Source organism: Sphaerulina musiva (genome assembly GCF_000320565.1).
Source record: "Sphaerulina musiva SO2202 unplaced genomic scaffold SEPMUscaffold_2, whole genome shotgun sequence".
Classification (NCBI taxonomy): domain Eukaryota; kingdom Fungi; phylum Ascomycota; class Dothideomycetes; order Mycosphaerellales; family Mycosphaerellaceae; genus Sphaerulina; species Sphaerulina musiva.
In genome coordinates this window covers 1912129-1924632 of record NW_016017384.1, presented here as the reverse complement: position 1 = coordinate 1924632, position 12504 = coordinate 1912129, and the positions used below count along the sequence as shown (strand labels likewise).

The 12504-nt window shown below is 47.3% G+C and overlaps 3 protein-coding genes across 3 annotated transcripts; all 3 read left to right on the top strand.

Annotated features, from left to right (window-relative positions):
- The first annotated feature begins 3748 nt into the window (after nt 1-3748).
- Nucleotides 3749-7738, top strand: SEPMUDRAFT_147411 (uncharacterized protein). Its single transcript, XM_016904285.1, has one exon. The coding sequence runs from the start codon at nt 4529-4531 to the stop codon at nt 7595-7597; it is 3069 nt and encodes a 1022-aa protein (XP_016763687.1). The 5' UTR covers nt 3749-4528; the 3' UTR covers nt 7598-7738.
- Nucleotides 7739-8108: 370 nt separating this feature from the next.
- Nucleotides 8109-9695, top strand: SEPMUDRAFT_147409 (uncharacterized protein). The gene is made up of 4 exons (XM_016904284.1): nt 8109-8329; nt 8482-8662; nt 8861-9246; nt 9326-9695. Exons 1-3 carry the CDS (start codon nt 8237-8239, stop codon nt 9238-9240), a joined length of 654 nt encoding a protein of 217 aa, XP_016763686.1. The 5' UTR covers nt 8109-8236; the 3' UTR covers nt 9241-9246; nt 9326-9695.
- Nucleotides 9696-9817: 122 nt separating this feature from the next.
- On the top strand, nt 9818-11329 carry SEPMUDRAFT_105807 (uncharacterized protein; the record flags this gene model as incomplete). The annotated part of the gene is made up of 7 exons (XM_016900594.1): nt 9818-9982; nt 10084-10098; nt 10178-10192; nt 10350-10400; nt 10578-10765; nt 10832-10846; nt 10972-11329. The coding sequence occupies 7 exons, from the start codon at nt 9818-9820 to the stop codon at nt 11327-11329; spliced, it is 807 nt and encodes a 268-aa protein (XP_016763685.1).
- Between the last annotated feature and the right edge of the window lie 1175 nt (nt 11330-12504).

Sequence of the window (12504 nt, the reverse complement as noted above, 5' to 3'; positions counted from 1 at the left end):
CCCTGAATTCCGCCGCCTTTTAAAGGTATTCCCTATTTCTAAAAAAACCTAACTTGCGATATTACCATTAGTTGTTAACCCCCCCCCCCTCCCGCCCCGCCCCCTACCCGCTACAACCCCTCCTAGCCTCCGCCTACTGCTCTGCCTACTACTCTACCTACTGCTCTGCCTACTACTCTACCTACTACTCCGCCTACTGCTCTGCCTACTATACCGCCTACTGCTACTATCGTTATAGCGCTATTACTTATAGCGCGCCGTAAGCTTAGAATCGCTAGAAAGGTACTACGAACATCTGGAAAGAGACTCCCTAGCGCAACGGGTAGGAAAGGGCTTCTATCCGTAGGTATAAAGAAAAATCAAAAAAAGAGAGGCAGTAAGTATACCTAGTCGGCAGACGTAGTCGGTATATATAGTCGGTATATACTAATATTTCTTTTAGAGGGAGCTTTGTAGGAGATCAAAAAATGCTAGACGGAGGTTATAAACTATATCCTAAAGCTCGCGTTCGTACGTATCGTTAGGGATACTATTATCCTTTTTACCGAAGACTACCTCCCTATACGGATCTAAGCGAGCGTACTCGGCATCCTCTAGGAACAGTGCGAGAGTATAGTAACGAAAGTCTTTTCGTTAGCTAATCTTCTCGCTATCTACTATAAGCGAGTTATAGTAATAGCGAAAGATCTCGAATGTCTTCGTAGGCTGTTAAAGGAGTAGAATATCTAGCTAGACAATTACGTAGTTGCTCCCTATAGCTCTGGCCTAGTTGACCCGAGTACGATATATAAGCCTCGATTAAAGACGAAGAAGACGAAATCGAAGCTAACTCTAAAGAAGCCGACTACGAAGAAGAGAAAGAAGACTCCTATGTCCTTAAGCGAAGACGAGAGCTTAGATAATCCTAATAACCCTAGCGCTTAAACGGGTACTTAAACCGGTACTAGTAGCCAGACAGACGCTAATAATCAAGATCCTCCTAGCACCGATTAGGATAATAGCGACACTAGTAGCCAGACAGACGGTAATAATTAAGATCCTCCTAGTACCGATTAGGATAATACAGATACTAGTAGCTAGATAGACGGGAACGATTAAGATCCTCCTAGCGCCGATTAGGATAATACAGATACTAGTAGCTAGACAGACGGGAACGATTAAGATCCTCCTAGCGCCGATTAGGATAATAGGGGTTTAAACGATTCAGACAGTAAGAAGTAGGCGACTATCGTAATTTCAAGCGGTAATAAGAGCTCGGAATACAATCTAGATACTAATCCTAGCGTTCAAACTAGTTATCCTCTAGCTAATAAGGAGAATACTCAGGACGATAATACGGTACCCCTAACGATAGAGGATGAATATCTCTAGGCTCTCCTCGATTATATTAATACTTAAGAAGAAGAAGACGAGAAGATAGCTTCCGAGAATTCAGATTTTCCTTTTAGGTAACTAGGTATACCGCTTAGTCAAGCAGATTTTCAGTATAGCGACGAGGATATAGGTACCTAGGATTAAGATATCTCGCTTAGCTAAGACTATAATCCTTTCGATTATCCAGATTTGGAGGAGACGGGTCCTAATTCTCTCTAGGAGAGTCGACCAGATATAGAGAGAGAGGATAAAGAAGAGTAGTCGTAGTAGGAGTTTGATAAGGAGATAACAGAATTAGAGGATATAGCAAGGGCAGCGTATACGGTAGCTATAGATCAAGCGAATAATCGGGGTATATAAGAATTCGTAGCTAGGGGAAGTATCGATAAGATACTAAGTATACTTGTAGAAGAGCCTATTACCGAACGAGATAGACTAGAGACAGAAATTTCAGCTCGCTTTATCCTTAGAGCTACTTGTTTAAGGACCCTATTATTAATAAGGACGGAGCCGGCTTTCTAAGCGGCCTAGCGAAGAATAGAGATGCGTAAGGCCTAGAGAGTAAGGCAGCAGTATATAGTAACCGAAAGTCGGTTTAAACACTAGATACGCGTTCTAGCTAGGCTAAAGAAGGAGATATTAAAGTATTTACTATAAGCCTAAGATCTGAAGTAATTTGGTTTTTCTAATTTTCGTAGTCGGCAGGTATAGTCGGCAGGTATTATTAGCTATAGAAGGAGATATCGAAGTACTTACTGTAATCTCCTAAATTAATTTGCTTTTTCCTAATTCTCGTAGTCGGTAGGTATAGTCGGTAGCTATTGTTAGCGAGTTCAGGCAGTACGGTATATACGAGGCTTATTACTGTTCTAGAAGCGCTTACTATGTTTATTCTATATCTAGAAGAGGTTTTACGTAATACCCATCGCAATACCTATTAGGTATACCTATTAGGTTTTTTCCGTTGGGTTGTACCTAGCTTATAAGCTAGGTACCTACCTTATTTGCGGGGTTAGGTATTAACGTTAGGTTGTACCTAACCTATACCTAACCCAACCTATAACGAGGCCTAATAGTAGTAGTAACAAGGCCTCGCCGCGAGCACTACGCTTAGTATTCTCGACGTCGTAAGCGGTACAACGTACTATATAGTACGCGTCGGCGGCTAGAATAGTCTTATCTCTACGATCCGAGTATATAATTACCGGCGTGTATCTACTATAGCGTAGTGTCGCGATATACTAAGCGAGTACCGAAACGGCCGATCTACTAGTAATTCCGACGTAAATCTACTCTATATACTACGCGTATACGTCGATTACGCTATATATCTAAATACTCTAGTACTCGAACTTATAGTACGTATCTATTGAAATTGCTACTAACGGCCTAGGTATAATAATAGTACTATAGTACTCTCTAGCCTTCTCGTATCGCTACTAAATACTATCGGGATTAAGTAATTTAATAATACGGTAGATACGGTCCCTAAGTAGGTTAGCCGATAGCGATTTAGTAAGCGAGTAGACAGCGAGCAGATAGCGAGCAAGCAGACGGCGAGCGCCTATATACCTCCTAATTATATTTATCTCTAAACGTAGATATATATATAGGTTCCTCCTACTATATACCTCTACCTCTAACTTAGCGAGCTCGTCTGCGAGTGCTATAGCGATTAACTCTTTAGTATATACTTGCTCTACTACTAGTATCTACTTCCTAAACCCTAGCTCTTTGTATATATACCGATATATCCTCGTACTGATTTTCTAGCTATTAATCGCTAGAATCGTAACTGCCTTACTATCTGTAAGTTATAGCTTAGTATAGGTATACGCTATACGTATACGCAAGCTATTGTCTTCGTCGAAGATATCGTACTATCGACGATATAAAGGTACAGCGGCTATAGTAAGGCCCTAGGCTTATAGCCGTCGTTCAAATATATACTCTATAATAGAAATACCGAACTGCTAGTATAGATTAGCGATAATCTACCTCTATAAGATACCTTCCGCGAGCTATATAGCGATATAGACCTAATAGTTATTATAGTCTATAGCGTATAGTCCTCTAGGTATATACGTCCGAGGCATATTAGTAGGTAGCGACGGATGTAGCGGTAACGGCGAGGTAGGCAGCGAGCGTATAGCGAGTGTATATAGTAGTATATAGTAGGTAGAAGGGTAGAAGTAGTAGGAAGATGAAGCTAAAGAAAGCCGGGGGTAACGTGTGGCGGCTGGCCACTTTGGGCCTCCGTAGATGGGAAGGAAGGCGGGTCTTGGCGATGTTGTAGATTTATAGAATTTACCTTAGGTAGTAACACTTAACGTCGAAGATCTCTCTTTCTCTCTTTCTCTCTTTCTCTCTCTCCCGCTGTTCGAGTCCGCTTTCTCTCACTCACTCTCACTCATTCCCTCTCTCCCTCTCTCCCTCTCTTACTCAGCACTGTGAGGTCCTGATGCCACATCGAACTCATTGATTGCACCTGATCAGGCAGGCATCCGCATCCGCATCCGCCTTCACATTGGCTTCCACATCATTCTCCTCCCCGCTGCGGCGCCTCACGATACTCCCGAGACTCTCGATTGAGACATCTGCTTTGGTTTGGACTGCTGGCGGCATTGGACTCGGCGCCATTCGACGCCATTTACACTGCACTACTCGTCCAGATTCACCAGCCAAGGTTGGAAGGGGAAATCACGGGCAGGAGGAAAGAGGAAGCCAAGGAGAAAGAGAACCTGAAAGAGAAAGAGACGTGGTCCAGGAAAAGGGAAAGTCAGAGCAGAGAGAGGAGGCCAAGCCGCCTCAGGTCTTGTCAGCGCTGGGACATCTCCTCGCAGGCTACACTGCTACCCAGAACATCGCACCAGAGCCAGCAACTCGTGGCGCTGCGGGAGAGGCCCAGCTCTTGACCCAGTTCGAGCCCGTCCTGCGCACCTGGGATCCAGCCGATAGTCCTGTCGCGCGCTGGCGCCAACGCGGTCGGTTGGGAGCGAAAAGTGACCCAGATCAAGACCCACACCAGTCACGACAGTCACGACCGCGCAAACCAGCTGTCGTCTTTCGGGGGCATCACAAGAAGCTCCTCGGGTGCCCAACACCTGCTGACTTTGCGAAATTCAGCCAACCCGACTGGAAGAACGACAGAAAGATGCGATCGTTCGTGCAGATTCTCACCACCCCCACGGCAGACACCCCGGGCACCACTTTACTTCTGCACTTCGACAATAGGCGCTATTTGATCGGCAGTCTTGCCGAGGGAACCCAGCGAGCATGCGTGGAGATTGGCGCCAAACTGCTGAAGGTCTCAGAATGCTTCCTCACCGGCAGGACGGAATGGACAAATACTGGGGGCATGATTGGCATGATCCTGACACTAGCAGATTCATCTGCATCGAGCGCAGCTGCGTCACTTGAGGATGCGAAACGGAAGGCCCGTATAAGGGCCAAGATTGGAATCACGGACAGTCCAGAGAAGATACGGGAGCTCGAGGAGCAGGCGAAGAAGGAAGTGAATTCCGCGCTGACCATATTTGGGCCGCCCAACCTGAACCACACGATGGCCACTGCGAGACGCTTCGTCTTCCGGAAAGGAATGCCTATCAAAATACACGAGATCCGCGACAACGGTCTCCCCAAGCAGGCACCGCAAGATGATGACTGGAAACCATTCTGGGCTGATGAGCACGTCAAAGTCTGGTCCATGTCAGTGCCGCCGACGTCTGATACCCCTCAAAGGCCATCTGCATCCATCAGCCCTCTGAAACGAAGCTTTGACGACATGCGTGCTGGAGATGATGGTAACGTGGTACAAGTTAATGATGACCTCACTCAGGAGGATCGTGACTACCTCACGGTAAAGGCTGTTGTTGGTGAAATGTTCAATTCATCGTGGCGACTAGATACGCTCCATGAAACTCCTCTTTCGCAAGTCAAGCTTCCCGCCACCATCTTTATTCGTGATCGCCGAACGAACAAGATCCAGAAATACACAGGGCCGCTGCCCAATGATCCCAAAAATCCAATTCCCAATGCAAACTTGACTGTGCTGGTGCGCAAACCGTGGCCTGGCGCTCTGGTCACAGACTTACCCCAGACGAAGCCAGCGAAAGAGGCCATCAGCTACATTTTTCGCACTCACATGCAGCGAGGTAAGTTTCTTCCGGAGAAAGCCAAGGCGAGGGGTGTCACGCAGGTCAAGGACTTCGCCAGACTCACCAAAGGAGAAAGTGTCATGAATGACCGGGGAGAATTGGTGGCGCCGGAAGAAGTGATGAATCCACCTCGAGTAGGCGGTGGAATTGCTGTTATGGATATTCCTGGTCCCGAGTACATTGAAAATCTCGTCTCTCGCCCCGAGTGGCAGGAGCCAAAGGTGATGGAAGGTGTTGGAGCAGTGATTTGGCTGTGCGGCAAGGATGTGGCTACTGATGTGAGGCTGCACGCTTTCATGAAGGAACACTCGCACCTGGAGCACATTGTATCCTCCCCAGACTACTGTCCGAATAACATAGCGTTCAACTCGGTCGCCGGCTCGACAATTCGACTCCGGAGAGTCGATCCAGCTCGCTATGTTGTACCGGTGCACGACGGGGAAGGACAACAATCGTCGCAACCATATGGCGGTACTGCCAGATATCTGGAGACCCGTGCAAGCCACCCTCTACCAGAGAAGGTGCATATTGCCGCACGTGGGCAAAAGGTACAGCTGGAGCCCGCACTGGAATTCCAAGCGGCAGATACTATCGCGTGTCTGGATGTGGAAGCAGCTGCAGCGGAGACTCCGGAGGAGGTGATACAGGAAGCAGACAAGGCCAAGCAGTCCATCAAGACTCTCGACACGGAGACGATGGAGTGGCTGAATACTTTACCTCCGGATGCTGATCAGGCAGAGATTACCACACTCGGAACCGGGTCCGCACTTCCATCCAAGTACCGCAATGTGTCATCCACATTAGTGCGCGTGCCAAAATGGGGCAATATTCTTCTGGATGCAGGCGAGAACAGCCTCGGTCAGCTGAAACGTGTGTTTGCACCAGCAGAGCTGAGTGAAGTGCTGCGCGATCTCAGAATGGTCTTCATTAGCCACATGCACGCTGACCATCAACTCGGCACCACGAGTATCATCAAAGCGTGGTACCAAGAAGTTCACTCGAGCCGACCAGCGGGGCCTGTTTCACAGTCGGCGACATGGAATGAAATCTTGGCGGGTCGTGATCGTTTGGCGGTCGTCACGGAACCTGCCATGCAGCAGTGGCTGTATGAGTACAGCTTCATTGAAGACTATGGGTACTCGCGCTTGGCACCTCTGTCGTTGCACCCAGCGCAGGATGTACGTAAAGGTCACAAATCGCGCCTGATTTGGCATATCCCTCCTGCTCAGCTGAGGAACCTGAGTCCTCGGGAGTATGAGGATAAATTCGACAAGCACAACGTTCCAGTGTCGGCTCTCCAGTTGAAAGATTTGCAAGCTGTTGCAGTCAAGCACTGTCACGCCGCGCGAGCCGTCAGTATTACGACGCCATCTGGCTTTAAGGTGTCATACTCGGGAGACTGTCGGCCTTCGGAAGCATTTGCAGAAATTGGCAAGGGCAGTACAGTGTGCATTCACGAAGCTACATTTGACGATGAGTTGCAAGGCGATGCACAAGCGAAGAGGCATAGCACGACATCGGAGGCGTTGACCATTGCACAAAAGATGAATGCACGAGCGTGTGTGCTGACGCATTTCAGTCAACGATATCAGAAAGTGCCTGTCTTCGAGCGCAGTGAGGGCGAGGTTGGCGATGTTCTTCCCACGAACAGTGCCGCCGATGTGCTGGCGGATGACGAGGCGACCCATGCTGAGGATGAAATGTCTGGACCGCTCGAGGACGCGGCTTTCACGTTTCCCGATCAGGCCACAGGCAATGATGACCCTGGCCAGCAGTATGAGCTCCCGAGCAAGTATGCAGGGAGCAAACCCGAGGCAGTCAAGTTTAAGCTGCAAAGCGATATGAAGGTCGCGATCGCATTTGACTACATGCGGCTCAAGGTGGGCGATATTTGGCAGATGGAGCGGTTCACACCTGCGCTTCTGAAGCTGTTTGAGGAGGAGAGCAGAGAGACTGCTGCGGCCGGCGATGGTGGTGGTGGTGGTCGTGGTGGTGGTGGTGTCAATGCCAAGGGCAAAGGGAAGAAAAAGCAAAAGGGCAAGGCGAAGAGCCAGAGGAAGAATTGAGAGGGCCTTTGTTGTGTGTGTGTTAGTAAAGGAGGGGCGCTGATCCAACGCCGACGATAGATGGCACACTGTCTAGAGTAGTATATGATTCCATTGATGAGTGTCGTGCTCGTTGCTCATACCAAGCACGGGAACATGGCCACGAATGTGTTTTGGTGGTGTTGTTGTTGTTGATCCAGCGGCGTCCTGAGCAAGCAAGCAAAACCAAGCCAGATGTGCCAAGATATGGATGATGTTGAGGTAGATGATCTGATCCTTCGAGCTCCTCTTGGAATGACTTCTTGTTCTCTATTTGTCTGGTCAGATCAGATCAGCCGATCGGCATGTCAGGGTCCCACATGCACAATGCCTCCTAGGTAGTTCTTCTGCTTCTTATTCGCCACCGCGACAGCCGCCTCCGAGGAGAAAGAAAGCAGTTTCTTTGGCCACACATGGGCACATGGATAGAACTTAAGGTATGTACCTCCTACTGACTGCACTGCACTGCCTCACTTATCCTTCTCCATTCCATCCGTGACCCTCCGGACCCCCTTCCTCCCTCCCTCATCACCGTCAGTCACCACACCACCCCTTTATTATTATTATTTTTATTTTTTTATTTATTTGAATACGAAAAATTCTATTACTCGAGTCACGGGAATGGAAGACAACAAGAACACCCATCCACCTCCGAAAACGCGCAGAGCCCAGGTGGCGAATGCCTGCATGAAGTGTCGTGATGCAAAATTAAAGGTTAGCATACATTCTTTTTTTTTCTTTTTTCCTTTTCACAAATATAAACATAAACACTACCTGTACACAATACAAACAATACGAAACAAAAGGATGAAAAAAAGGAAAAAAAAAGTGGCTCATGTCATGAAAATTTTTCATGTGCTATACAGTGCTCCTCCACTCGTCCCGTTTGCGATCGATGTCTCGATCGGAAGCTCGCGTGCGTGTACGACGTGACCGAAGGCATGACGAAGCGACAACAAGATCGCGTGGATTTGCTGGATTCGGGAGAACAGTTGCATCGGAGGAGGATGTTGTTGCAATTTTTACAGAGAGCGAGGATTGAGGAAGGTATCTTTTTTTTATTTTCTTTTTTATTTTTCTTTTTTTTCCTTCCCCCTTTCTTATTTGTATATCTGTTTCTTGCCCCCCCTTTTCTCTTCTTTTTTCTTCTAGTCATGCTTGTTGCAAAGTTAGCTTGTTCGTTCGAGAAAAAGAGAGAGAGCTAATCACAAGTATGACTTTTTTTTTCTTCTGACGCGAAAACAGCCGTGGAAATGCTCGCCCGTCTGAGATCGGGCTACAGTCTGGATTCCGAATACCTGCGAGTGCAAGATCGATTTCGACTTCAAGACGGCGTCTTTGTGCTACTAGAAGAGGAGAAGCAGCAGCAGCAGCAGCAGCAGCAAGGCTCATCTCAACGCAGAACCAGCACCACCACCACCAGCAGGACTGTCCCAGATGCTCCTACACAAGAAGCCATCCAGCGAGAATATCTGGAATTGATCAAATGGAGCAATATGCCTATTGATCCTCAATTGCTTGGTGAGAAGGGCCAACAGCAGCAGCAGCAGCAGCGGAAAGATCAACAAGAACGACAACAAGAAGAACGTCACGAGCAACCAGAGCAACAACAGCAACCAGAGTAAAGAATGGTAAAGAAGCAACGGAAAGAGAGATTGAAATGTCCTTTTGCCAAAGTGAAAATATGCTAACTTGCATGGTGAATTTTAGCAGCGATTATTACAAATTGTTGTCGAAGCAGCGCACGCAATGCTTTTTCCATGATGACTTGATGTTTCAACAGATCTGTTGGGAGAACAAGATGCAAGGTATTGGTTTCTTTTACTGAAGAGAAAAAGAAGAAAAAAAAGATCGTGTAAGAAGTATATACATAGGTACATGTACAAGGGAGGTTATTTTCAATAGCCGGGCCTATGCCTGTATGATCTAACAACAGCAACATGACAAGTTGACAACAGGTTCACAACACTTTTAAACAGGTCAGTATGCCTGTATGAGGCTGTGTGAGGCGGTGTCAAGCAGGACCTGGTCGATCGGGAGGTAAAGTCGCCACATGGACATCGTATAATAATAAAAGCGATCGAACCTCCCTCCCCTTTCTTTTCTCCTCCTATTCACTTACGCCTCCGAACTGACTTTTGAATCTACGATTCTTTTTTATTATTATACCAAAAAAAAAACATTCAGCAGCCCAACACCAACATGCGAACCACGTTCCTCACAATCACTACTCTGGCCTACCTGGCGCTTTTCTGCCAAGCCATGAGCCCAGCAAGGCCTCGAGGCCACGGCCAACCCAAGTCTCCCCCTGACATTCCCGACATTCTTTGCTGCTCCAAAGTCCCTTCATGCAATAATGATCCAAAGGTAAGCTCTCTCCCTCTCTCCCTCTCTCCCTCTCTCCCTCTCTCTTTTACGATGAACCATGAGCTAACAGGACTTTTTTTTTTTTCAATTTTCTTTTATAGTGTTGCCTCACAAACGTAAGATTTACCCCATCTCCGCGCTCTTTGATCTCTTTGATCTCTTTTTTTCTTCTTCTTTCGCTTCTCTACTGCATAGGCACGCGCGGGAGAGGTGAGGCTAATATTGATGTGATTTTCTTTTCTTCAAAATTTCAACAGTGTTAAATTGATTCGATACATCGATACGGCCTGAAAGTGTGAGAAAGGGGGGGAGAGGGAAGGGAAGATGGAGATGGAGGTGATTGGTGTTGGAATACCAGATTCATCAGGCCTGTAAAAAGCCTATGCTAGGTAAGACCTGGTATGTCGGTACTAGGGAGGTGAGATGGCTACATACCTTAAAGGACAAGGTGTACATGCTTTCTCCAGAGACTTCCATCTACAAGGACCTCCTCATAAGCATCGCCTTCCCCAGATTTCCCCTCAATCCTCCTTTTTCTTCTTTTTTCTTCTTCTTCTTCTTCCTAGTCAACCTCCGAAACCGACTGAATATACAGCAATACCACAACATCATCTGCCCCCCCCCAAGATGCGAATTACACTCTTCATGCTCGCCACTCTATTCCATCTGGCGCTTTGCCAAGGCCCTGGCCCTGGCCCAGCCGATCCGCCAGGAGGAGGCGACGAACCCGAACCTGGATCTAAATGCTGCTCTACGGTACCGCGATGTAACAATAATCCAGACGTAAGTGAAGATCCAACTTAGATACGATTTTTTGGAAAATACCTCGAGGCTAATACGACTTTTTAGTGTTGCACTCAAGGCGTAAGATTTGCCCTTCTCTCTCTCTCTCTCTCTCTCTCTTCCTCTCTCTCCTCTGCGTTCTCTTACTATTCATTATTTTTCTACTAACATGTTTTCTTTTTTTTCGATAAAGTGTTAAAAAAAAGCGAAAAATCCACTATACGAAACTTGGTGGCGAGCTACGACTGGGTCTTTCTCAAGTTAGGCAGTCAAGAATGTATGCCCCGGCCTGCTTGCGAATATTTGGAACGAGGACTTGGTACAATCTGGACTATTGATAGGGATTATGTTGGAAAATCTTATCGAGGGACGCTTTATCCGCTACGAATTTACGGCCTAGAGTGCGAGAAGGGGGAGAGGGAGAGGAAGAGGTCTCTGAACATCATCTCCATCGACAGTCCGTCCGTCCGTATTGCTCCCAAGTCCTCGCTCCAAAACCATTCGCATCTCGCAGGCCGGGCATGCATGACTAACCGACAGACTGTGAGAACCAGACAGGCGTAGCTTGCCAGGTACCAAGTCTCTCGTGCAGTGCGTTTGTTATATTCTCAACACTTCATCAAAAAAGAAGAAAACATGTTAGTAGAAAATTTTAGAGAAAGCGGAAGAGGAGGAGGAAATGGGGTAAATCTTACGCCTTGTTTGCAACACTAAAAAAAAGTTATATTAGTCTGGGTGTTTTTTTTTTCCAAAATGATACATGTCTTTATCATGGAAGCAGAGTTTGCTCTTCTTTCTTAAAAAAAAACAACTTACAGCCGGATCCCAATTGCACTGAGGAGCCTTGGTGCAGCAAACCGATGGTGGTAGGGGCTCAGGTTTATCGCCTCCTCCTGGATGTTCGGCTCCTGGATCTCTGCCTGGATCTGAGCCACCGCTTCCTGAGCCTCGACAAAGCGCCAGAGGGAATAGAGTGGCGAGTATGAGCAAGGTAACTCGCATCTTGGGGGAGGCTGCTGATGGTGGTCTGGTATAGGTAGGTAGCTGTATATATAAAATCGGGGTCGGTTTTGGAACAGGAAAAAGAAGATGAAGAAAGGAGAGAGGACTGAAGGGAATCTGGGGTAGGCCGATGCTTATTTACCTATGAGATGACTACCTAGGTCCTTGTAGAGTACAACTAACTACATTACTTCCCAGTCTCCTGGGGAAAGTATATACTATCCCTAGTAGGTATCTACTGTATCATAGTACCGACTAGGTCTTACCTGACAGGCTGACATGTCCAGGCTCGCAGGCCTGTATTTCGCATTCCAACAGCAATCAGTTATATGATACTAGTATCACAGGTAATGACACTGCAGTTACATTAAATCAACTGATTCAAACCTGGAAGTATCGATAAATCATAAAATTCGCTAAGCAAGTAATACTTTCTCTCTTCTTCTCTTCTCTCCTCTTCTCTTCTCTTCCCTCTCCCTCTTCGTCTCCCCCTCCTCCTCCTCCTCTCCCTCTTCCTCTTCCTCTTCCTCTTCCTCTTCCTCTTCCTCTTCCTCTTCCTCTTCCTCTTCCTCCTCCTCCTCCTCCTCCTCCTCTTCCTCTTCCTCTTCCTCTTAGATCTTAGAAGGGGGCAGAAGTGGGAGAGGGGAGGAGGAGGGGGATAAGGAGGAGGAGGAGGTGGGCGGAGCGAGAGAGAGAGAGAGAGAGAGAGAGAGAGGAGGAGAGAGGAGGAGAGAGAG

Excerpts from the sequence above, each read along its gene's own strand:
- SEPMUDRAFT_147411 (XM_016904285.1), top strand. The coding sequence starts at position 4,529 with ATGCGATCGTTCGTGCAGATTCTCACCACCCCCACGGCAGACACCCCG.
- SEPMUDRAFT_147409 (XM_016904284.1), top strand. The coding sequence starts at position 8,237 with ATGGAAGACAACAAGAACACCCATCCACCTCCGAAAACGCGCAGAGCC. Across the intron at positions 8,330-8,481 it reads GTCGTGATGCAAAATTAAAG|TGCTCCTCCACTCGTCCCGT; the intron begins GTTAGCATACAT and ends TGTGCTATACAG. Across the intron at positions 8,663-8,860 it reads GAGAGCGAGGATTGAGGAAG|CCGTGGAAATGCTCGCCCGT; the intron begins GTATCTTTTTTT and ends ACGCGAAAACAG.